The sequence below is a fragment of the Diachasma alloeum genome, unplaced genomic scaffold (assembly GCF_001412515.2).
Source record: "Diachasma alloeum isolate Michigan unplaced genomic scaffold, Dall2.0 Dall_scaffold_00301, whole genome shotgun sequence".
NCBI lineage: Eukaryota > Metazoa > Arthropoda > Insecta > Hymenoptera > Braconidae > Diachasma > Diachasma alloeum.
The window spans coordinates 870,613-891,510 of record NW_021680440.1 but is presented as its reverse complement, the minus strand read 5'-3'; the positions used below and the strand labels follow the sequence as shown (position 1 = coordinate 891,510).

At 38.9% G+C, this 20,898-nt stretch overlaps 4 protein-coding genes across 6 annotated transcripts; 1 reads left to right on the top strand and 3 right to left on the bottom strand.

Moving 5' to 3' along the window:
• Nucleotides 1-2,314: 2,314 nt before the first annotated feature.
• LOC107039528 (DNA-directed RNA polymerase II subunit Rpb4) lies at nucleotides 2,315-2,812 on the bottom strand. The gene is made up of 2 exons (XM_029126205.1): nucleotides 2,673-2,812; nucleotides 2,315-2,489 (listed from the first exon to the last, which is right to left on the bottom strand). Exons 1-2 carry the CDS (start codon nucleotides 2,810-2,812, stop codon nucleotides 2,315-2,317), a joined length of 315 nt encoding a protein of 104 aa, XP_028982038.1.
• Nucleotides 2,813-2,859: 47 nt separating this feature from the next.
• On the bottom strand, nucleotides 2,860-5,591 carry LOC114841292 (transcriptional adapter 2-alpha). The gene is made up of 2 exons (XM_029126204.1): nucleotides 5,456-5,591; nucleotides 2,860-4,891 (listed from the first exon to the last, which is right to left on the bottom strand). The coding sequence occupies exons 1-2, from the start codon at nucleotides 5,517-5,519 to the stop codon at nucleotides 3,534-3,536; spliced, it is 1,422 nt and encodes a 473-aa protein (XP_028982037.1). The 5' UTR covers nucleotides 5,520-5,591; the 3' UTR covers nucleotides 2,860-3,533.
• Nucleotides 5,592-6,801: 1,210 nt separating this feature from the next.
• Nucleotides 6,802-16,942, top strand: LOC107039581 (vascular endothelial growth factor A). Of its 2 annotated transcripts, none has more exons than XM_015259284.2 (6): nucleotides 6,802-7,197; nucleotides 11,434-11,539; nucleotides 14,379-14,590; nucleotides 14,697-14,807; nucleotides 15,733-15,917; nucleotides 16,467-16,942. In XM_015259284.2, exons 1-6 carry the CDS (start codon nucleotides 7,024-7,026, stop codon nucleotides 16,609-16,611), a joined length of 933 nt encoding a protein of 310 aa, XP_015114770.1. In that variant the 5' UTR covers nucleotides 6,802-7,023; the 3' UTR covers nucleotides 16,612-16,942. The 2 variants fall into 2 exon arrangements, with proteins under 2 accessions (XP_015114770.1, XP_015114771.1); XM_015259285.2 differs by having other exon boundaries at nucleotides 15,733-15,989; nucleotides 16,467-16,555.
• LOC107039580 lies at nucleotides 10,961-19,484 on the bottom strand. 2 transcript variants are annotated; one of them, XM_015259281.2, is made up of 4 exons: nucleotides 19,265-19,484; nucleotides 18,910-19,066; nucleotides 13,862-14,115; nucleotides 10,961-13,193 (listed from the first exon to the last, which is right to left on the bottom strand). In XM_015259281.2, exons 2-4 carry the CDS (start codon nucleotides 18,910-18,912, stop codon nucleotides 12,248-12,250), a joined length of 1,203 nt encoding a protein of 400 aa, XP_015114767.1. In that variant the 5' UTR covers nucleotides 18,913-19,066; nucleotides 19,265-19,484; the 3' UTR covers nucleotides 10,961-12,247. The 2 variants fall into 2 exon arrangements, with proteins under 2 accessions (XP_015114767.1, XP_015114768.1); XM_015259282.2 differs by having other exon boundaries at nucleotides 18,910-19,484.
• Nucleotides 19,485-20,898: the final 1,414 nt, after the last annotated feature.

The following is a 20,898-nucleotide window of genomic DNA, read 5'->3' as shown; positions in this document are numbered from 1 at the left end:
CCCTTTTTTTAAGGAAAACGAAATAAAAATGGAGATGGGAGAGAATAAGAATGAGAGGAACGTGAGTCAGGTGGTGTAATATCACAGGACACCGGACCAAACGAGGATACTCGTTACGCTCGGTTGAGGAGGGAATCTTTTTCTCTCTCACAAGATTACAACGAAATACGATGTACACTCGGCCGCATTTTTGGGGTCATTATAAAATTGTGTAAAAATGAAATTTCATGGGGACGAACGCGGTGACAACCCGAGGTACCCCAGTGATTCTTATATGAGCTATTCCCGTAAGAGCCCGCGTTACAATGCATTTTTTTTTAAAATCCTGTATTTCACTCATTCTCCTAGGCTATCTGGGATTTTCCATAGAGGTTTTGAAAAAATCGAAGAATGTAGAAAAAAAACATCATCAATTTCTCTACTTTTTTTCGATCCCCCCTGACCACGCCATAAATACCTTAAGAATAACCGCAGTACTCGGAGGACTGAGAGCCCCGTAACGCAATTATAAACATTTTGTCCGAATGTCAATGCTGAATTTGGTTTTGATGGAGATTTCTTATTTGCCAGCCGATGGATTGGGAGAGGGCAATCGATGAGGTAGTTTTTTTATGGTAACAAGATCGAATATCATATCAACACGATGGATCAATCAAACAATTCATCCTTCTCATTGCCAATAAAATACAATTCTCCATTCAAATACAATTCACATTAATCAGGAGGATGGACCCTGAATAATTGACACCAATTTTGCGCAACATTTCGAATTGAATATGGAATAATTTGAGTGAACACTAATAAACATTCTAATTCGTCTCTTTTTTATTACAGAATAAATAGCAAACGTGTCCGCATCATAATGAGTTATGTGTCCTGATGCTTTAAAAATTCATTATTGCGAAAACGCGAAAAAATTCTGAAATAATAAACGCGTGACACTGGCGAGTCATTAGCTGGAGAATACTCCAAATATTATCTATAAAATCAAGGAAACAATCGTAAGAAAAACGCGTTTCCTCGGGAAATACCCCAAACCGAACTAAATTCCCCTTTTCCCATCCATCCAAATACCTCTCCCAATATTTTCCATAAATAAACCCTAAAGGCTCTCCCCGTATTCCCCCCCTGATTCCTGGAAATCGCGTAAGGCTATCTCAGCCCAATGCAGATGAGCAGAATGAAAGGAGGGAGCAAAATACTTCAGACACACCAATCAAAGCGGCAATTACAGTCACGTAATAAACTACAGGTGGCTCGTGTCATTGATCCACCCAACGCATCTCTCCCTTCATTCATTCATTAAAAAAAAACCGAGACATGCGAGTGGAATAAATCCACAAGAGATTTGAGAGAAATTATCCGTGAAATAAAAGCATTAATTCATGGAGATAAAACTCAAGTAGAGCTTGCAATAACGAAAGTGAGCTACTTTAATTGCAATTGAAGATTCCCGCTGGACGAGTAAAATGGGTAGATAATGACGGCCCTTGATGTCCGTTGCGTGCAGGAATAAAACCGTCTTCATCTTGTAATTATCCCGCGACATAATACGCGGTTGTCGCTATACAGCGCTTCGCTGTTTTTATTTTCATTTAGTTTTCTCGAATGTAAATTATTCAGTTTTATAAGTGCCTGAGAAATCAGTTACTCATTTGGTCCCTTTTTTTATGGTATTCGACGCATTGAATTCCCTCCATTATTGATGACTGACGTCTTGAATGGGGAGCTAAAACGGTCGTTTTTAAATTTCTTCCGTTGCTTTTTAACTTACCGACCCTAAGGGAGGAAGTTATTGTAATTACCCCGAAAATCAAAAGTGGAATTTTCATGATTTGTCGACGTTTCATGACCCCTAGAATCATACTGACACGTTTTTAGAAATGCATGTGTGTGTGTGTGGGTCAAAATTTTGTCCAACGATATCTCCTGAACAAATGAAGCAATTAGATTAATTTTTTTTCCAATTAATGCATCTTCATGTAACTTAGAACTGATTTTTTTATGAAGACGATGCCCTCTGCGGCTCTTTAGTAATTCGCAAAAAACATGTGAAAAAACGGGAAAAATTATTGCTTTGAGAAGCTAAGCAGCGCTGAGAATCACTAGATGGATGGGTGGTCGCGCGGGAACAGCTCAGGAAGGAAAGATTGGAAATTGAAAAAAATGAAGTAATACTTAATCTACGTCAAAATTGTACAAAATTAAATGAGAAAATAAATGCTGATTTGATGAATGAAACGCAGTAAAATTTATTCACATGAAAATATTGTGGGGATCGAATGATATTGGGGTGAGAATGAGTGGTGACACGTCAGTACTGGAGTGATCTCTTGGTTTGGATGTCATCGAGAATTGTTCGCAACTCCTCATCCTCTAAACGACCCTCAAGACTTGGAATCAGGGCCTTCGCCTCCTCGGGAGTCTCAGGACAGAGATTTGCCAGGGACGCAAGTTCGAACTTGTGGAGCTTCTTCTGCATCAGTAGGCTGGAAAGAGAAGAGAAATGATTAGTGAGAGATGAAAATTCCGAAAATTTCCCTAAAGTTTCTTTTTGCGAAGAATTTCAAGTGATGCGAGAGAACATCTCTTGACACTATCCTCTTAACATACGGATTTTTATTGGTTTAACTCCCACTAAATCCGAATTTATGTCAATAAATGAATCTTACTTTCTAACAGCAGCAATGACCTCCTTATTCTTGAATTTTCTGAACCGATCAGTATAGTTGAGGCTCTTCATGAAGACCTCTGAGAACTCCTGCTCCTCCTCAGCAGACTCATTCTGCGCCTTCCTGTGCTCCAGCAGCATGTGGACCTCCGATATGAGCAGAGTCTCAGCATTTTCGAACTCTGCGCAGAATAAACCAGCACCCACCGGTCAAGACAATAACCCAACTAATCGATTCACCCTTAAATCGCCCAATCCGCCATCTCCATTTTTGGTATCAATGTATTTTTTTAAAATAAAAAACCTGCCAAAGCATCAAACCCTCTCATTCAATACACCTCTTATTCTGGATCCAGCCAAATTCAACCAAAAATATATTTTTATCTCTTCTCTTCGTTGTCGAGTGCAAGCCTGCGCACGTTCCTTCACTTCAGCTTCGTATCCCCACCCATCATCAATTTCTTATGGCACTGACACTATTCTGGAGTCGTATTAAACTGATAACATTGACTTTTTCTTAATTCTAACGAACTCTTTAAATCACCTATTATGAGGTATTCTTCAATTTGGAAATTTCAACATCTTCTTCCATAGATTAACCCAAAATTAACAGAAACAACCAGGCAAAAATTACCCGTAATTCATAAAAAATAATCCAGATTAAGGAAATTTAGCAATAAAAAACCATCTCTGAATGTCTAATTTTAGTGTCTAAATTGGAAATAGAAATTTATAATATTGTCGTTCCACCTGATCATTCCTCACCCCCCAATTTTTCCTCCCCATTTTCCTCAACTAAAAAAAACCAGCAGAACTCATCTCTGAATTTTTTCACTTACGAATCTAAAAAACGCCATTGCCCTCAAGAGGTCTTATTCTGAATCCACCCATGATCCACCAAGAAAACATACAGCTTCTTCGTCCTATTGACATCGATCTTCAATAAAGTCCGAGCCTGCGCAAGTTTCAGCGAGCCCATCTTCTTATTCTCATTGATCAGCAATTTCTTATGATCGAGATACTGTTCAGGAGGGATCCTGGCATGAATGCAGAGTTCCCTCTCCTCGGGACTGAGCTTCTCCTCAGCAGGAAGTCCCCTGATATCCAAAGGAGGCGGCTGCCTCCTGGAGGAGCTCCCAACAACGACAGGCGCCTCCCTAATCGTCAACTTCTGAGGAAGACAGCTCTTCCAGCTGTACTCAACACTCCCCAAGTACATCTTCCTCTCCCTGTCGCTCTCCCCCTTCAGCGCCAGAAGCTTCTTGAACATGGGAATGCTGTGAAAGCTCCTGATGCCATTCATCCTGTACTCGGAGAGTCTCCTCAGAGAATTTCTCAACTCTCCAGCGCGATGGAGGCCCTCCAGGACATAATCGAAGTCCATTCCCCCCGCCAGCTGCATAAACACCAGGAGTCTTTCAGCTGTTGTCCTGGTGATTGTCTGGTCGTACCTCTGGAGCCAGGACATTGTCCTCCTGAAGGCGATCAGTCCGTGCTCTCGAACTATCGCCTTTCGTCTCGCTCTCTCCCTCAATCTGTTGTTGTAAGACTCGACAATGGCAGCTTGGAGACTAGTCCCCAGTCTGTAATCGTCGTCCTCTCGACTGAATTCGTTGTACCTCAGCTCTGACACGAGGAGTTCAGCGTGATTATCGAAATTAACTTCGAAGTCTGATCTCGCTGCGTTGTATCCGGCCAACAGTCGACTGTTGGAGGTGCCTGTGGCGAACCTCGGGGGCTCCTCGAGGTCCTGCAGCTTGAATGAGTAAGGAGTGGCCTCGGTGGAGAGGACAGTCGAAGGAGCCTCTCTCATGCCAGGCAAACCTGGCAGACTCTGATTGTCGATGTAGTTGTCGAGGTAGTGGGACTTGCAGTCCTCGGGGGACCTCCCCTGCATTCGCTTCGAGACGTCCACCCAGTTGCCGAAGCCGCAGTCCTGGAGGATGTCCAGGAAGGCGGACTCCTCCTTTGCGCTCCAGGTGGACGACTCGATCAGGGGGAACTCGTTCCTGATTATTATGTAATCGTGGTCGTTTCTGTGGGGCACGCGCTCTTTGCCGCGGGAGAAACACTTGGGGCAGAGGTTTGTGCTTTGGCAGATTGCGCATTTTATGTAGGGCTCGGAGAGGGCGGAGTGGCAGGTGAAACAAGTCGGGTCTGAAGTGAGGATTTCTTCTTTTGTGACTGATATGGGGGCGCGGGGGAGGGGGTGAGAGCAGTCTGAAAGCAGAAAATCGTCACTTTAGACGCCGATTTATTGCACGGGGGGGGAGGGTTCTTGATTTTCGATTAATTGTCGAAATACATCTAGACAATATTTCTCCATAATTTTCGCCGTTTAGAGGAATGTGTGAATGGGGGAATTAGAAAACATTGAGCTTCATGGAAGTTCCCTATTGCTGGACTGGAAGTTCCCTATCATGAGCCCTATAAAATTTAATTAATCGATTGGTCTTTACATTTTCAAATTTTTTCGAAAACCTGTGGTCCCGTGGTAGCTAAAGACAAATTAGTAGAGTAATAACTAATTTAACCAAAAAAAAGTTCATTAGTAAACCTCTTGGGCATTCAACTTGATACATTCGTGGTTTAATTGATCAATAGTAATTAGTGTTTAGCAGATTAAATCATAGGAATTTAGGAGTTCATCTATGGTCAGTATTACATCTTTATCTAGGGTGTAGAGAAAAAAATTGACGTGTTTTCTGGTGTAAACAAATGTGAGCTTGGAGGTTATATTCGTGAATTAAGAGGGTTAAGAGTATGCAGATGAGGTTGACGTACCTTTTGGGAACTGCAAGTCTGCCGCATCCTCTTCGACCATGTCTGTATGTGCGGGATTCGACATTTTTCGAAGTTTTTGATAAAACTGTGGAAAAGGGAGCGAGGCTTGAAGGGTTCACGATCACGTCTTCAACGGTCTGGGGAACGTCGGTTATGTAGAATCTTTGTGGGGTAAATTACCGATAGCGCGACCGACCTATGCGTCGGTAGAGTAGGCTCATCTGAACACAGATGAGCAGATAATTCGCGAGAGTCTAGCACCCGACCTGTGGTAATTATACGGCCGCGCACGAGACTCAGACGAGACTTCTATTTGAAGAGATCATCTCGTTCTAAATTTTTTTTTTCTGCATTTCTGGGGCCCCCGAGTCTTTCATTGGCATCAGAATCGTTAATAGATACAGAATCAACGTTCACTCGGCCAAAAAAATAGATTTTGGCGAAAGTTGACTTTTCCCCTGAAAAAATCCAAGATATGACACTTTCGGCCTCGGGTGAAAATTTTTTTTTTTCATTTTTGACTTTTCCCCCATACTGTTGATAGTTCTGGATAGCCCGTCCCTCAAATAGTCGGAATCCACTTTCACTCGGCTAAAAAAGTCGATTTTGGCGAAAGTTGACTTTTCCCCTGAAAAAATCCAAGATATGACACTTTCGGCCTCGGGTGAAAATTTTTTTTTTTCATTTTTGACTTTTCCCCCATACTATTGATAGTTCTGGATAGCCCGTCCCTCAAATAGTCGGAATCCACTTTCACTCGGCTAAAAAAGTCGATTTTGGCGAAAGTTGACTTTTCCCCTGAAAAAATCCAAGATATGACACTTTTGGCCTCAGGTGAAAAAATTTTTTTTTCCATTTTTGACTTTTCCCCTATACTGTTGATAGTTCTGGATAGCCCGTCCCTTGAATAACCGGAATCCACCTTCACCGGGCGAAAAAAATCGATTTCGGCGGAAGTTGACTTTTCCCCTGAAAAAATCCAGGATGACACTTTTGGCCTCGGGTGAAAATTTTTTTTTTTCATTTTTGACTTTTCCCCCACACAGTTGATACCTCTGGAGAGCCCGTCCCTTAAATAACCGCAATCCATCACTCGGCGAAAAAGTTCGATTTTGCTGAAATTTCTCCCACGAATTTTCCAATTTTCTTTCATTATTTTTACTTTTTATCCGAAACACCTTAAATTTGAGCGATTACGAAGCTTTCATTCGAAAGTAACAAGAAAAAAACAATGATTGGAGTGAAAAAACGCAATGACAGCGCGCATGCGCAAATCTACCGCTGCGAATGCCTCATTCATTTGGTTTTACACGCCCATTATCACGTACCAACACGTGCAGACTCCACGCTTACACATTATCGAGAGACGCAGCTCGAACCGGACAGTCGTGTCCGTGCGAGGTAGCAGTGCGAACCGAATGTCTCCCCAGACTTTCGAGTTTTCCGCGGGAGATTGTGCGAGTTTTTGTAATCACTGCCCAACCCCAGTATTCCAACTGAACTTTAGTGGTTCAATCAAGTGAAATCATACGCTCACACTCTTCTGGAAAAAATCCCGGAGATTCAACATGAAATTATTGATAGTGTTTGTTGCATTTGGTCTCGTGTTTGGTCAACGCAATCCTTATTACGGAAATCTCGATGATTTTGTGTTTGATGGACCCATCAGCAGCCCCAGGAATCGACAGATACATTCGCGAAGTAGTGACGAAGGGAGTGACAACCCGCAGACTTCATTATCGGTAATTTGAAGATATTGAGACGATAATATTCAGGAAAATCAAGAATCGCATTCTAGTTCTTTTTCCGTGATGTCCTCCGCTTTTCCTCCTGCGAGAATTGACATTGGCCCTTCCCCAAACTCGCAAAAGTGAAAATCACTACGGAAAATTCACACAATTGCCTGACGGTTTATTACGTAAATTCAAACTGGCATTCTTGAGACACATACACAGGCGACAAACACCTGTCACATTTGAATATTTTCCTTGATATTGCTGCGTTGACATTGATGTGACGTCGCCTTATGTTGACAGAAGTGATCATAAAGAGATAGATAATATGAGTTTTGTGAAATGGAAAATTATACTGAGTAGAATCAAATAGAACAGAACAAAATAGGTCCGGAGACAGGAGTAAAGTTGTCAGTGGGTTTTTTCAACATAGCGAGCCGGGTCCATGTGACCTCGAAGGCCGCGGCATAATAATGTCGAGGATAGATCGTACCGGTAGCGGATTCAGAGCTGTGCAATCGCAACTTGTTGGCGAATTTAATCACGAACTTGACGCCACCTGAGACGTTTGCGTGCCGAGTATGCGCCTGAGTTTCATTGAGAAATTTGTCAAGAAGGGGGAAATCACACGGATTCAGATAAAAATTACGGAACGCTCTGGAAAAATTCCGTGATTTTAGGTAAAAATTACGTGACGGTCCCGTAAAATTTCCTACAACCATATTTCGCTCCGGAATTACGGAAAAGTAATGGCTGATATTGAAGTAATCTTCTCATTATCCAGGGGATGAGTGGTTTTAGTGAGAATTGACAAAAGATATTTCTTGTGAGAAATTTTATGGGTTCTGGAAGACGTCTCAACAATTTTACCTTGGCGGAGTAATTTCCAAGATCGTGATTAAAAATCGCATGTGGGAATTCGGAATCAACGAATTTAATTTGCTTATTGAATTCAACTTGTTCATTTCATTTAAATTGACGTTCAATTCGTTCATTGAATTTTCGGATAATAATTGGAGGCAATTAGTTATTTTTGCTAATAAATTGGCAATATGGTGGTATTCTAAATCGAATTATATTTCGGACAGAATTACTCTGTTTTTAAATATTGACTTCGCATAAATATTCTATCAATTTTAAACAATTTTCGGTAATTCTCGAAAAATTCTCGTGCGGCGCTAGAGCAATTATGGTGTCCCCAATAATTTTTTCGGCGCTACAAAACAATTGTTTCAAGTTTGCAAGTTGTTCTCGAATGGAAATTATTAAAAACCTATTCATGTTGGAAGCTTCTTCACCTCACCTCATGAAAAAATGAAAAACACTGCAAATTTCATGCAAATCACTTCATCATATTGATCTTCTCGAGCCTAATAAAGTGAAATGATAAATGGAAGGAAGAGAACGATGAACAACTCAAAGATAAATGACCAAGTTTCATGAATCAAGCTGCAGGCGTTTGCGCTAATGGAAAGTTAATGTTTGTGGACATTAACATTTTCAGAGAAAAAACAATTCAGCCTTGATTGTGAAAATTTAATAGAACGTCATCAGGTTTTCCAGATTAACCGTCGAACGCCTGCGGCCAGCAACAACGTGATAAATAACAATCGCTCGTAATTGATACGCGACATGTGTAAAGTCTCCAGATACGTCAAATACGCCTCACTTTCCCAGAAACTAACGCTATCTTCAATTATAAATTATAGGAGGCTATTTTCAATCACCAACGCGCATTTTTCACTCCATTCCAGACTTGAAATACATCGGTTTCCAATGATTTCAGGGAAGCGGTGATTTTAATTCGCCGTTAGTTCATTCTCAGTTTATATCAGTCATAATTCTGAGGAGATGGTGTTTCTCAGAAAGAACGTCTTCAGTATCACACGGCAGGAGGTAAAATATTTGCGGAGGGACTCCTGGGCATGAACCTGAATGGTTTTTTTTCCTGAGGTTTTATTTGGAAACAGATAACAGAAAAAACTTAAGGATACCTGAGTACATTCCACAGTTCCGTGCGGACCGCACTAACAAATTTGGAGATCCTTAATCCTCAAAACCTCCAATACACTAAAAATTTTGGCCTGAAATTTTTGGTACACTTTTTGGAAATTTTTACCGAATTCAATTACGACCGTAATTTCAAGGAATTTCGTCATTGAAAATAAAAAATCAGAGAACTGTCAATTTCAGTTCCATTTTTGCATTCTTGAATTTTCAGGACACCGAATGCGATTTAGTGTCACGAACAACTAAATATTTATCGTCCACTGATAAAAGAACAATCAAAGACGGTACAAGGTCACCCATTATTTATACGTATTCGATTTTTGCGGTCATCCATCCCCGCAATAGGAAATCTCATGAAAATAGCAATAGCCCATTAGCTTGGAGACCGCGAGATAACCGAGGGAATCCCTGTGACCTTTCAATGTGCGCGGAAAAACCGGAGGAAAATTCTTTTTCAAATCTAGCCTGACAACTTCGTAAATACTTCAGTATTCCGGAGGCGTCAGAATTTTGACCTGTTGATTTAATTAATTTTTTCTCTATTAGTCATCCCAGGTATCGGCCACTCGACAACCGTGACTCACCGAGACATCGGTTATTTACAATTGGAAAAATTATCAGATAAAGTATTTCGATGATAGGCACGTAAAAATAATAAAATACAGGGAAATGGTGGCAGAGGGAGAATGCGAACAAGACGTACTGAATGTTATTATTGAGTCAACTGAGTGAAAACTTATGATAGTTATGTTGACTGTGCAAGGCATGGGAGGCTGGGGAAATATGAAGTTTTTAGTTTTTTGGTTCCAAATGGAAAAGTTGCGAGGAGATATTTTTATGGAAAATTATTCTAGGTTCAGAGAAAAGAGTCTTTTGTCACTTGTTAGTTTGACCTTGTGTTTTAGAGTCACTCGTTCTCAGAAAAAAAATATCATCACTTGAGAGATGACAATTTTATGGAAAAAAATGGACAAATTAGTATGCGATAATAAATAATTTCATTGAAAGTAGCAGAGTAAAAAACGGCAAGAATCTCTTCTTTGACACTGAAATTTCATGACCAAACAAGAAAAATAAAGATGATTTTATGAATGAATGAAGGGACAATCATAATCAATTCACAGCGAATAGGAAATTAAAAGGAAAATGAGGTATTTACGAAGTATTAGAAACTGGGGCACCAAAACTTAGTGTTTCCTCTGTAAATGCTGGACAGGTGCGGCCCCTATCGTGTTTTAATACCCGATTAGATTATGTGAAAAGCAAGTCCAGTGATTCAATCATGTCAGACGATAAATTGAGTAATTTAGCGCAATAAACAGATAAGCAGAATCCGCTCTCAATTGAAATCCCGCATTAGTGTTAATTTTTTATAAAATTTAATTTTTTTTCATTTTCTTTCACCCCATACTCTTTAACTGATGGAAAAATATATTTTTGACTAGCCTTACTTCTATCAAAAAACATTTTGTGCTAAACTCTTGAAGAATTTCAATTTCAAGACCCATAATCTATTAAATCATCGTATGATTTGTTGTAATCCATACATCTTTCATAAATATTTCAATTTTCCAAGGGTTTGGAACAAAAATAAAAAACGCATCGTAAGCATCTGATGAATAAAATAAAAATTATTATTCATATTCAAAAATTCTGTACATTCAAATTGCGCACTCGAAAAAAGTTTCCATTCCCTTACTAATCTAATAAATTATGGATCAAAAAAATGAAGTGTTTAATTATTGAAGGAGCTGCGTTATTATTGTTTTAAATGATTTTATTTTATTTCATCCACTCTTTGTTACACTGGTAGAAAAATATATTCTTGAACAAGTCTCACTTGCTGTTCTAATCCATACAGCATCTTTAATCAATTCTTCTATTTTTCAAGGGTTTTCGAACAAAAAGAAAACCCAAGAGGGTACACTAATGAATGAAATAACAAATTCTTTCATTCATTTAATGATTATACATGTTCAAAAATTCTGTATATTCAAATTACACAATTTCTACCTAGTTAATAACCAGAAAAGTATTATGCGAACTGAAACTACTTCAACTCGTGGAAAGGTCTCCCCTCAGTAATCTCTAAATCTTATCGTTTTACGTTCATCAAAATTGGCACCTTTGCTATTTTTATCGTGAGCCAATCTATTCCCTGGAAATTCATTATCACATTATCGCTGAGTAACAAAGTATATACTGACTCCAATTTTTATTCATTCTCCCCAACAGAGTTCAATATCACTGGCGAAGCAACTAAACGAATTGGACTCCTTGGACGATTTCCTAAATATCCTGGAGGGAGTTCCAGACAGCGAGAGGAATGTCCAAATGGCGAGTAAGTGCAAATGCACTCTTGAAACCGGATTCCACATTTTTGTAATTACTGTTATTGGCGATATCCATTAGAAACCGGTCGGTGAATCACGAAAATGTGGAATACCAGTAATTACCGATAGCACTGGATTCAGGGAATAATCTCCACAAAAATGTGACAACTTTCTTTTTTATTACTATTATCTCCAATGACTGGTTGGCAGTACGATTTACGTTTCAATGTACATGGTTAACGTAGTGACTCGAATCAGTCTGAACATAAAAGTATAAAACGAAAAAAAAAATGCAAACAAAAAATGCTTTATCGAATCTTAAACTGAAAAAATAACGTAAAAAAAGAAAACAATGAATCGGTGAACTAAAGACTAGTCCAGTGGTGAAGTGGTTTAGTGAGGGAGTTTTTTAAATTATGAAATCATTTCGGCAGACCCAGAAGACCCACTCGTGGTGGAGACAATCACCTGATCAACTACATTAATTCAATGTTGTGGGCACTCTCATTAATTTGTTAATTTGATCATTATCTGCGTAATGAGTTATTTTTAAGAAAAATGTTGAGTGTTCTAGGGAGACACCATGAATTTGGTAATTTTCATCCAAATATTGAAAATCCAGATAGTCCTCCATTAAACCACAAAATCCAAAAACTCTCATTCCACTTCACCCCTACCTTCCCCCCCAACCATTCGCCAGAAACCCCTCTAAATATCTACTGACCATCATCTTCCAAGTATTCCTTCCCCTCGAACTCATTAGACAGGTTCAGTCGACACTTGGTATTGCTCTCATAAATAATAACATGAATCTTATATTTAAAAATAAAATTACTGTCCCCAGCCCCTCCCAGTCCTTCGCCCTTGAATTTATCGAACTTCAGCTGTCCCCTCACATACTTCGGAGTCGAGAGGGTATTGATGTTCCCCTCCTGCTTGTTCATCTGGAGCTGTAGGCACTCGAGGAACTGATTCCTCTCCTCCTCGTAGTCGTCCTCGTGCCCCTCGCCTCCAACACTCCTCTGATCACAATGGAAAATCTTTGGATTTGAATTCTCGTCCTTGATTGAGTATGCGATCTGCAGCTTGCTGTGGCGTTTACGTGTGTCCTTTCGAATCTGCTGGCTGTTGAAGTATTTGCAGAACTCAATGACCCCACAAGCCTCCAGAAACTTCAGGGATGACTTGTCTGCATCGCCCTGTCCAATCTCCCTTTTGACTAGATCCTTTGCCTTCAACTCAGCGATGTTCATCTCCATCTCGTCCATGTTCGTGGGCTGAAAGTTGGCTGTCATGTCTGTGTCAGGTGTCTCAGAGGTGCAGTGATGCCCACCAGAATCGCCTGAATGGGGCTGACAGGTGAGCTGGGGAGTCATGAAGCTGTCGAGGCGCAGTCCCTCCATGTTGAGCTCACTCTCGATTACGTGATCCGTCACTTCGGGGCTTCTGCTCTGGAACGAGTCCGCTGAGCTGTTGGGGTCTGACTGGGCCGCTGGTTCGGAGAGGGATGTGTCGAAGATGATGCTGTCGTCGGCGAGGTTGTGGGGGTGCTGGGTGAAGGCGTCTGAGTAGCATTTGCGTTTGTACTTTGATTGGGACTCGCTTTCGTCGGCGGTGGGGTTGTTGTTGGAGGGAATGCCTCCGGTTGAATAGTGTTTTCGTCTGTTGGGGGAAAATTTAAGCTCGATATGAGAAGAACGTTCGAGGGTGCAGTTATCAAATTAAATTGAGATTTTTTACGTTTTGCAATTTTTTGGTATCATGGATATCCAAATACTTTGGCAATTTTTTTTCCACGCTGAGAGACAAATGAACAAGTTTTCAAACAAGTCTTGTTTGGGCCAACAAAATCGTTAGATGAAAATTATAAAAAAAAAGATTCGAGAGGAAAAAATATTAAATGAAATAGATTTTTCATCCCTAAAAAACAAGGTTTCCGAAAGTTTAGACAATTTTAATTATTTAGTTATAAACAACGACTATCTAAAAAAATCGTAGCTCTATGCAAAATGTAATTTGAATGATGTTGAATACTTATGATTTTAAAATTTTTCTCATGCAATTAAATTAACAAATTTGACGACTGAAAATGGTTGAATTTATATATGATCTGTATCAAACTGTAAAAAATAGTTGGATATCTTTCAAGTCGTTAGTGTATTTTAACTCTAATTAAGGGAAGAATTTTTCCGAGAAATGAGTGATTTCAGGAGAAAAATGCCAAGAGATTTCTTTTGCAGATGACATTGTCTCTAAAAAATCTCGTGACAGCTTCACCTAAACCGACTTATCATCGGGATAATTCATGCTTTGTTCGAACGAATAATTACCTCAATGATCGATGCTCTCGATATCCAATGCTCGTCTTCGGTGTAATTTCATTGAACACATGCCTCGATTTGATCTTCTGATACTTCATGAAAGAAGCAACATCCTTACGACCCTTGATGGTCTGTCCGAACCAGTCTAGCACGACATCGTCAGCCAGATGATCCTCCAAATCTGAGGCTAGACCGTCTACAAGAGCAAAGTAACTGTTGACGAAGGAAACTGCCTGTGAAAGTTCCTCCTCCATGTTTCCTCCCTAACACGACAAAAAGGAAAACCCTCTTCAGAAAAACTACAACTAAATATTAACCACAAAAAACCCAATTTTCTCGAATTTCCAAGATGAACGATTAATTTAGTGATCGCTTTCACTCGACATCGATTTCAATCTCACAGTAAAAAAATTCAGATGACGTTGTGACTGAAATTTTAAGAAATTTCTAAGATTGCACTTCATAATTCACGAATCATCATCATGTTCTACAAATTCACGAGAATCATTTTATCAATTTCTGTCAGGTCGTTTTGGAGGTGAAGAACGATCAAGCGTGAGCGCAATAGTGTCCGCAATGTGCAAGCCCGAGCTACAGCCAGTACCATTCAAAAAGGATAAAAATGACCGTGCAGTGGTTTACTACCCAGCCTGCACGAGAATAAAAAGATGCGGTGGCTGTTGTGGCCACCCTTCACTCTCCTGTCAACCCGTCACAAACGAAACTCGAAATTTTGAGGTACACCTATCATTAGGGGAGAATGCACTGAGCGAAAAACGAATAACTTTCGTTTGGGACATGAAGAAAAGCAGAAAATTAACAATTCTATTGGCTAATTCCTCAGGTGCACGTGGCGAAAGTTACTGGACATAATAAAATGAGGTACAGTCATAAGGAAATTGTGACTTTGGAGGAGCACACATCGTGCAAATGTCGATGCAGGATACAGGCAGAGGTAAATAGATGAGTCATGATAAAATCATCAGAATGAAATCGAGGTTGACTATATATTTTCAATTATGTCATCATATCGAGAATCAATTAGTTCTGCCGAAAAATTATATGTTCCACGCGAGAATATTTGACAGAGTGGAACGGATTTATTTGGAGAAAATTAGTCAACTTGATAGAAGGAAATTCAAGATTTCTCACAAAAATTTAATTTTTGTCATGACTATCAGAAATATTCCTAGAAGAATTCGAACTATCGGCAAGAAAAAATATAGTTTAGTGTATCGAAATCATTTCAGTTGGCAGAACCACAAAAATAATAAATTGGGGAAAGAATATTGTTTTCCCAAGAAAAAAAATATTCTCCTAAAAATTATTTAGTTTAACTTTTTTCTTGAAATTATTATGCGTTCAACTAAATTCATTCCACATGACAAAATCTCTTCTGTGGAACATGTAATTTTTCGGCAGAACTAATTTTTTCTCTCAGTGTGAGTGATTTTAGGAGAAAATGTTGGAAGACGTTTTTAGAAGCTCTTGAAATTCTCTCCAACGAATCTACTTTGATATTTTTTTCTCAAAAGATTAATTTACCGATATAGTCGTGCTAAATCGATAATTAGAGTTTTGCACTATTTTTATTTATTGCTAGACTAGATATGAAATTTGGTCAGTACCAAAAATTGTTTTATCAATTACTTGGCATTAGTTCATTCCACGAATTAAATGTCACAAAACATTTTCTCATCGTTTTCAAAATTCTCCAAGAAATGTTTTGTCATTTTCCCCAGACGTCATTCATTACTGCGATAATTCACCAATTAAAAACACAGGTTGACGATTAATTGCAGTAATTAGTGGAAGTCACGCACAAAAATTCTGACGCACTGACGTCAATCGTCTTCATATCGATATTTTTCTGTTTTCAGCACTGCACAGACAAGCAACAATACGTGCGGGACGAGTGCAGGTGCAGGTGTCGAAATTCAGACGAGGAGACTAAATGCACAATTAGTAATAAAACAAAGCTCTGGGATCCTGACGGTTGCGTCTGTCTCTGCAGAAATATTCAAGAGTGCAACACTGGATATTATTTTGATCAGAATACATGCAGGTGTGATGACGAGAAAATGATATTCTTATGAATTTTGGTGGCGGTGGTGGTGGTGGATCTACTGAGCAATCTGTAAGGATTGCATGGAGAAGAGGGATTGACTGCTATTTAATTCAATACCTTTGCTTTCATTAATAGGGAACTTGCATGAATTTTTTAAAATTTTTTTAATCTCAAGCTTCGGCACTAAATAATTAATTTTTCATTTATAAACATCAGAAATGTTGGTCTTTTATTAAAAACGAACGCTAGACCAATCACAGAATGACTCGAGCCAATTTAACCCAATCTTCACAACTCATCCATTCGGTTTCAAAAACGCCTGATTCTCAATCAATTAATAGAAAATATCTACGCAATATTTCTTCATAATTATTTTCCTTTAGCATAATTATTTTCTCCAAAATTAGTATTTTTCCGTGATTATTTTCCTTTAGCATAATTATTTTCTTTCTAACTAACTAACTTTGTAACTAACATTAACTTTACTCTCAACTGAAATTAAAATGAGGAGATTGGAAATACTGACGCGTATTGGATTAATTGCAGCTGTCGACCGATATCATCAGGAAAAGGCTGGTCTGAAGGACCCAACTACAGTTTTCCCGTGGGCATAGGGGAAATCCCTCCAGTAATAATTCCCATCGACGCCTCTGATCCGCGGAGAAAACACAAAGACGAACCCAAAGATTGAGCAATTACTATACCATTAGAATAATTTTATGATCATTCAGACGAAGTATTTTGATGGCTCTGGGCATCACTGTTGAAGTCATTGACTTGTCCATCCTAATTTAAGTGTTTCAGGCTTTATCATATTTTTTAGTACCGAATATTGTAAAGAGAGAGGGAATTTTTCGAGAAGTGACATTTTAGAGTAATTGATGTACTTAATCCCTCAGGACTTATCAATTTTATCTATCGATTCATGCGACTACTCATGTGAATCACATGATTTTTTGTTTACTCTAGTTGAGGCCATGTATACAACATTGTGATAAATAAAGTGAAATAATTTTAAGCAATCCTCACGTTATTCAACTCGAAAGTACATTATTGAATGGAAAATGAGAAATTAGAAGGACAATAAAGTGCAATGATGAACTACAGATCGCATTTGCGAAGGTGATTAGTCGAAAAATTACAAGCACAATAACGAAGCAAGTCAAGAAAATTCCTCGTAGTCCATGAAATTCTCTACAAAAAATATTTCCCGAAATTGGTTACTAGAATCGCTCTTTTCTTTTGATAATTGAGCTTCAATTAAAAGTTTTTCAGAGATGATTCATGCAAATATTTTAGGATTAAGGGATTTAACAAGAAAGTGAAGATTTTTTCATAAATCACAAAGGTCTCTACAAAAAAATCTTGACATTCAACATTTTAAAAAATTAAGCAGTTTCAGAATAATTAAATTCAAAATACAGAACATCTATTATCTAATTTAATAATGTCAAAAATTTATGGTTACCCGAAAAAAAAATTTTGCATAGCTCATGAAATAAAAGAATTGGAAATAGCTTACTCATCAAAATTATGAAATGGAAGAATGATTGACGAATGATTTGAATAAAAAATAACTTTCATTTTCGATCCCATGCTCCACAGAATGAGTAATATCAAAGGAAAAATCGAGAACTTTCACGTATTCCCCAAAAATCCCCCAAAAAATACCCAAATCCTTCAAAATTCATCCATAAATCTCCAAAATAACAGTTATTTCCATTCACTGCTGTCAAGACCTTCCAAGGTCCCATCTCCCCCAGCCAAATAAAAAACACACACACACACACAGAAAAAAAGCATAAAACGAAGGCTCCGAAAATTCTTCCAATAAAACCGAGGAGATTCATGCAACAAAAAATTCCCTCCTACGAAATAATTACAAAACAATTCAGACAAAATGTAACTTTTACTTATGAAGCTGAAACTAGCAGGATATTCGTCAGCGGAAAATTCAATTTACGGGATATTTAAGTGTAGGAGAGCCAAATAATCACATGTACAAATGTTTTTCAAGTGCGAAAGAGTTTGTTCATTATTTAAAAACATTTGTAAATCTCTAGACTGGCCTAAGACAAATCGTCTGCTGTCGAATCTCTCGTTAGTTTCAGCTTCATCGTTTACTTTCGATCTAGTAATGATCTAAAAAATTATAATACCGATTGAAAAAGTTGGAACTTATCCCGTATTTCCCAAAAATGTCTAAATTCGTTGAAACCTTTGCACAAACATTCCCAACCTCACCTGTAAATCCCCAAAACAACAGGTATTTCCACTTACCTTGAAAGATCACTGCTGTCAAGACCTTCCCAAGGTCTCAGCTCCCACAAAAAACGTTAAAAAGCCCCAAAAAGCATAAAGCAAAGGCCTCGAAAAATCTCCCAATAAAACCACAACTACTCATGCAGTAAAAAATTCCCGCCCACAAAATAATTACGAAATAGTTCAACTACAATTCTTCCAATGAAACAACGAATATCCCCAATGTCCCCCACACGTATTCATCAGAACGAGAGACAAAAACAACACTGAGAAAAAAAATTACTTTTGATAAATGTCTATTTACTTGGGAGAAGTATTTATTTTTTCAATAACTTATTTCTCCAGTCGAGTCATTCCCATGCAATCCTCATTAGAATGACCTTCAGTAAAATCCCTCAATAAATGGCAACATTAAAAAATTAATCGAAATTCTTTCCAGAAAATAAGAAAGCTAGGAAAAATGAATAATCATGACAAAAGTTCATTCCAGGTCACGTGTAACATAGTCATCCTCTAGAGCAGCATGATTATTATAATTGAACCGCAGTCAGGCTCATCTAGGAATGACTCAATTGAAGAAACACGATTAAAAAAAAAATACTTCTCTCAAGAAAATAAATATCAAATTAACTGAATTAAATATTAAATTAAATTATTTTTTTGGCAAAAATAATTATTTTTTCCCAGTGAAGCCCTCCAAATATCTCTAGAATCCAAAAAAACTCACCATTACGTAGACTCTCCGTCAGACTTCTGCGTGACGTTGAGATTCACAGCCTCAGCCTGTCTCTTCTCCTCCAGCAGATAACTGACAACAGCTTTATTGACTTTGAGAAAGGTCGAGTGAGTCTCCCCGATAGATTTCACAGTGCCTGCAATGCTCTCTGGAAACAAAGGAACTGAGATCATTTCCGCCCCCCTTTCCCGCCCTTTCGCCCGATTTTTCACCAACTATCGAACGTCAGAATGAAAAAAACCCGAAAACTGGACCCAGATATTTTTTTCCAGGGGTTTCCAAGTTATTTATTCACTTTCCCGACGAAAATGTCTCGATTTACTGAGGATTTGGTTATTTCATATACCGATAGACGTAGAAATGTCAGCGATGCAAGATTCACTCGATAGTTTTGGGCGTTTCGGTGGCTGTTGCATTATTTATCGATCAGAGAAACATTAGCACTGGCCACTGGTCCCTTTTCACGACTTCTGATTGTGTATTTGAGGTAAATGAGTGTTTTTGTTCGCGGAAATGTCACGGGGGAGGACTGAGCGTGTTGAGACACGTTCGGTCGGGCAACGAGTGACGAGTTGGCGCCAAAACCGGGGGCTGAGCGCCGCCATGTTGGGTGACGCGCGCCGCGATTGGTGGAGCGCGGAGAGAGTACCCGTGGCGTCTGCAAGATGGCGGTGGGCAGTGCTCCACGGATTTCTGAGGCGAATGGATGGGGGAGTTGGGGAAGGCTGGGATCCTCGGATGAATAGACGGGGAGAAACGCTTGTTAATGCGGTTTTGTCTGCTGGGGACTACACTGAAGATCATTTTGATGAGGTGAGATGATGAGGGGGACAATTACACAGTCTAGGAGGCGAAGGAGGGTGAGAGGACGATGCCCAGTGAATCGGGAGAGGTAACAGGTAAATGAGAGCACAGTAAACATTCTCAAATCGCCAATTTCTCCTGGATAAATGATGGGGTTCGAATGTATTCGGTCGCTTTTCGGAGAATGGAAAAATACCTTTGACATGAGGAAAAGTCTCAACCTCATAAAAATGACATTGTCGTTGCGAGATGGAATCTGTTAGGTCTAAGACGATTCCGTGATTTATGGAGACATAAATATTGACAGTGGATATGACTGTTGACCTCCAATGGCTGAATCATCTTAATGATGAGGGATTCAATTTTTTCAACGCCTAGAGCTTCATTTTCTAATTTATTAAATGCCAAAATCTAATACTTCAAACATAATTGCTGAATTGGAGGAAAATTTGTGTAAAATAGAAAATGGTAATCATTATTGTTAATTATTGAGGCATCTTGGATTTTTGTGGTGAATGAGGGACTTGGGAAACGCTGAGATGAATAGATGGGGAAAAAAGTGTTTGTTTGTGTGGTTTAATTTGCTGTGGGCTACACTGAAGATTATTTTGACGAGAGGGACAATTATACAGTCTATCAGGGTGGCAGGAGGAGTCCAATGGAAGATTTCTATTGATTAGGGAGATGTGAAGTACAGTAAACCTCAAATCGTCAGTATCGTCTGAATAAATGATCGAAAAGTCTCAAACCTCATGAAAATGAAGGAGTTTTCACCTAAACACGACTACATTGTCATTTCAATGGCTGAATCATCTTAGTGATGAGGGATTCAATTTTTTCAACGCCTAGAGCTTCATTTTCTAATTTATTAAATGCCAAAATCTAATACTTCAAAGATAATTGCTGAATTGGAGGACAATTTGTGTAAAATAGAAAATGGTAATCATTATTGTTAATTATTGAGGCATCTTGGATTTTTGTGGTGAATGAGGGACTTGGGAAACGCTGAGATGAATAGATGGGGAAAAAAGTGTTTGTTTGTGTGGTTTGATGTGCTGGGGGCTACACTGAAGATCATTTTGATAAGGTGTGATGATGAGGGGAACAATTATACAGTCTAGGATGCGGAGAGAGACAGAAGGGAGTGGACTGCAAGATTTCTGGTGTTTAGAGGAA

What these genes read in the sequence shown, in the direction of transcription:
- LOC114841292 (XM_029126204.1), bottom strand. Translation starts at nt 5,519, where the DNA reads ATGTCGAATCCCGCACATACAGACATGGTCGAAGAGGATGCGGCAGAC. An exon ending in AGACTTGCAGTTCCCAAAAG is followed by an intron (nt 4,892 to 5,455) that starts GTACGTCAACCT and finishes TTCTGCTTTCAG; the next exon opens with ACTGCTCTCACCCCCTCCCC.
- LOC107039581 (XM_015259284.2), top strand. Translation starts at nt 7,024, where the DNA reads ATGAAATTATTGATAGTGTTTGTTGCATTTGGTCTCGTGTTTGGTCAA. An exon ending in ACGAAACTCGAAATTTTGAG is followed by an intron (nt 14,591 to 14,696) that starts GTACACCTATCA and finishes CTAATTCCTCAG; the next exon opens with GTGCACGTGGCGAAAGTTAC. An exon ending in GATGCAGGATACAGGCAGAG is followed by an intron (nt 14,808 to 15,732) that starts GTAAATAGATGA and finishes TTCTGTTTTCAG; the next exon opens with CACTGCACAGACAAGCAACA.
- LOC107039580 (XM_015259282.2), bottom strand. An exon ending in CGAGAGCATCGATCATTGAG is followed by an intron (nt 13,194 to 13,861) that starts GTAATTATTCGT and finishes TTCCCCCAACAG; the next exon opens with ACGAAAACACTATTCAACCG.
- LOC107039528 (XM_029126205.1), bottom strand. Translation starts at nt 2,812, where the DNA reads ATGCTGCTGGAGCACAGGAAGGCGCAGAATGAGTCTGCTGAGGAGGAG. An exon ending in GTCATTGCTGCTGTTAGAAA is followed by an intron (nt 2,490 to 2,672) that starts GTAAGATTCATT and finishes TTCTCTTTCCAG; the next exon opens with CCTACTGATGCAGAAGAAGC.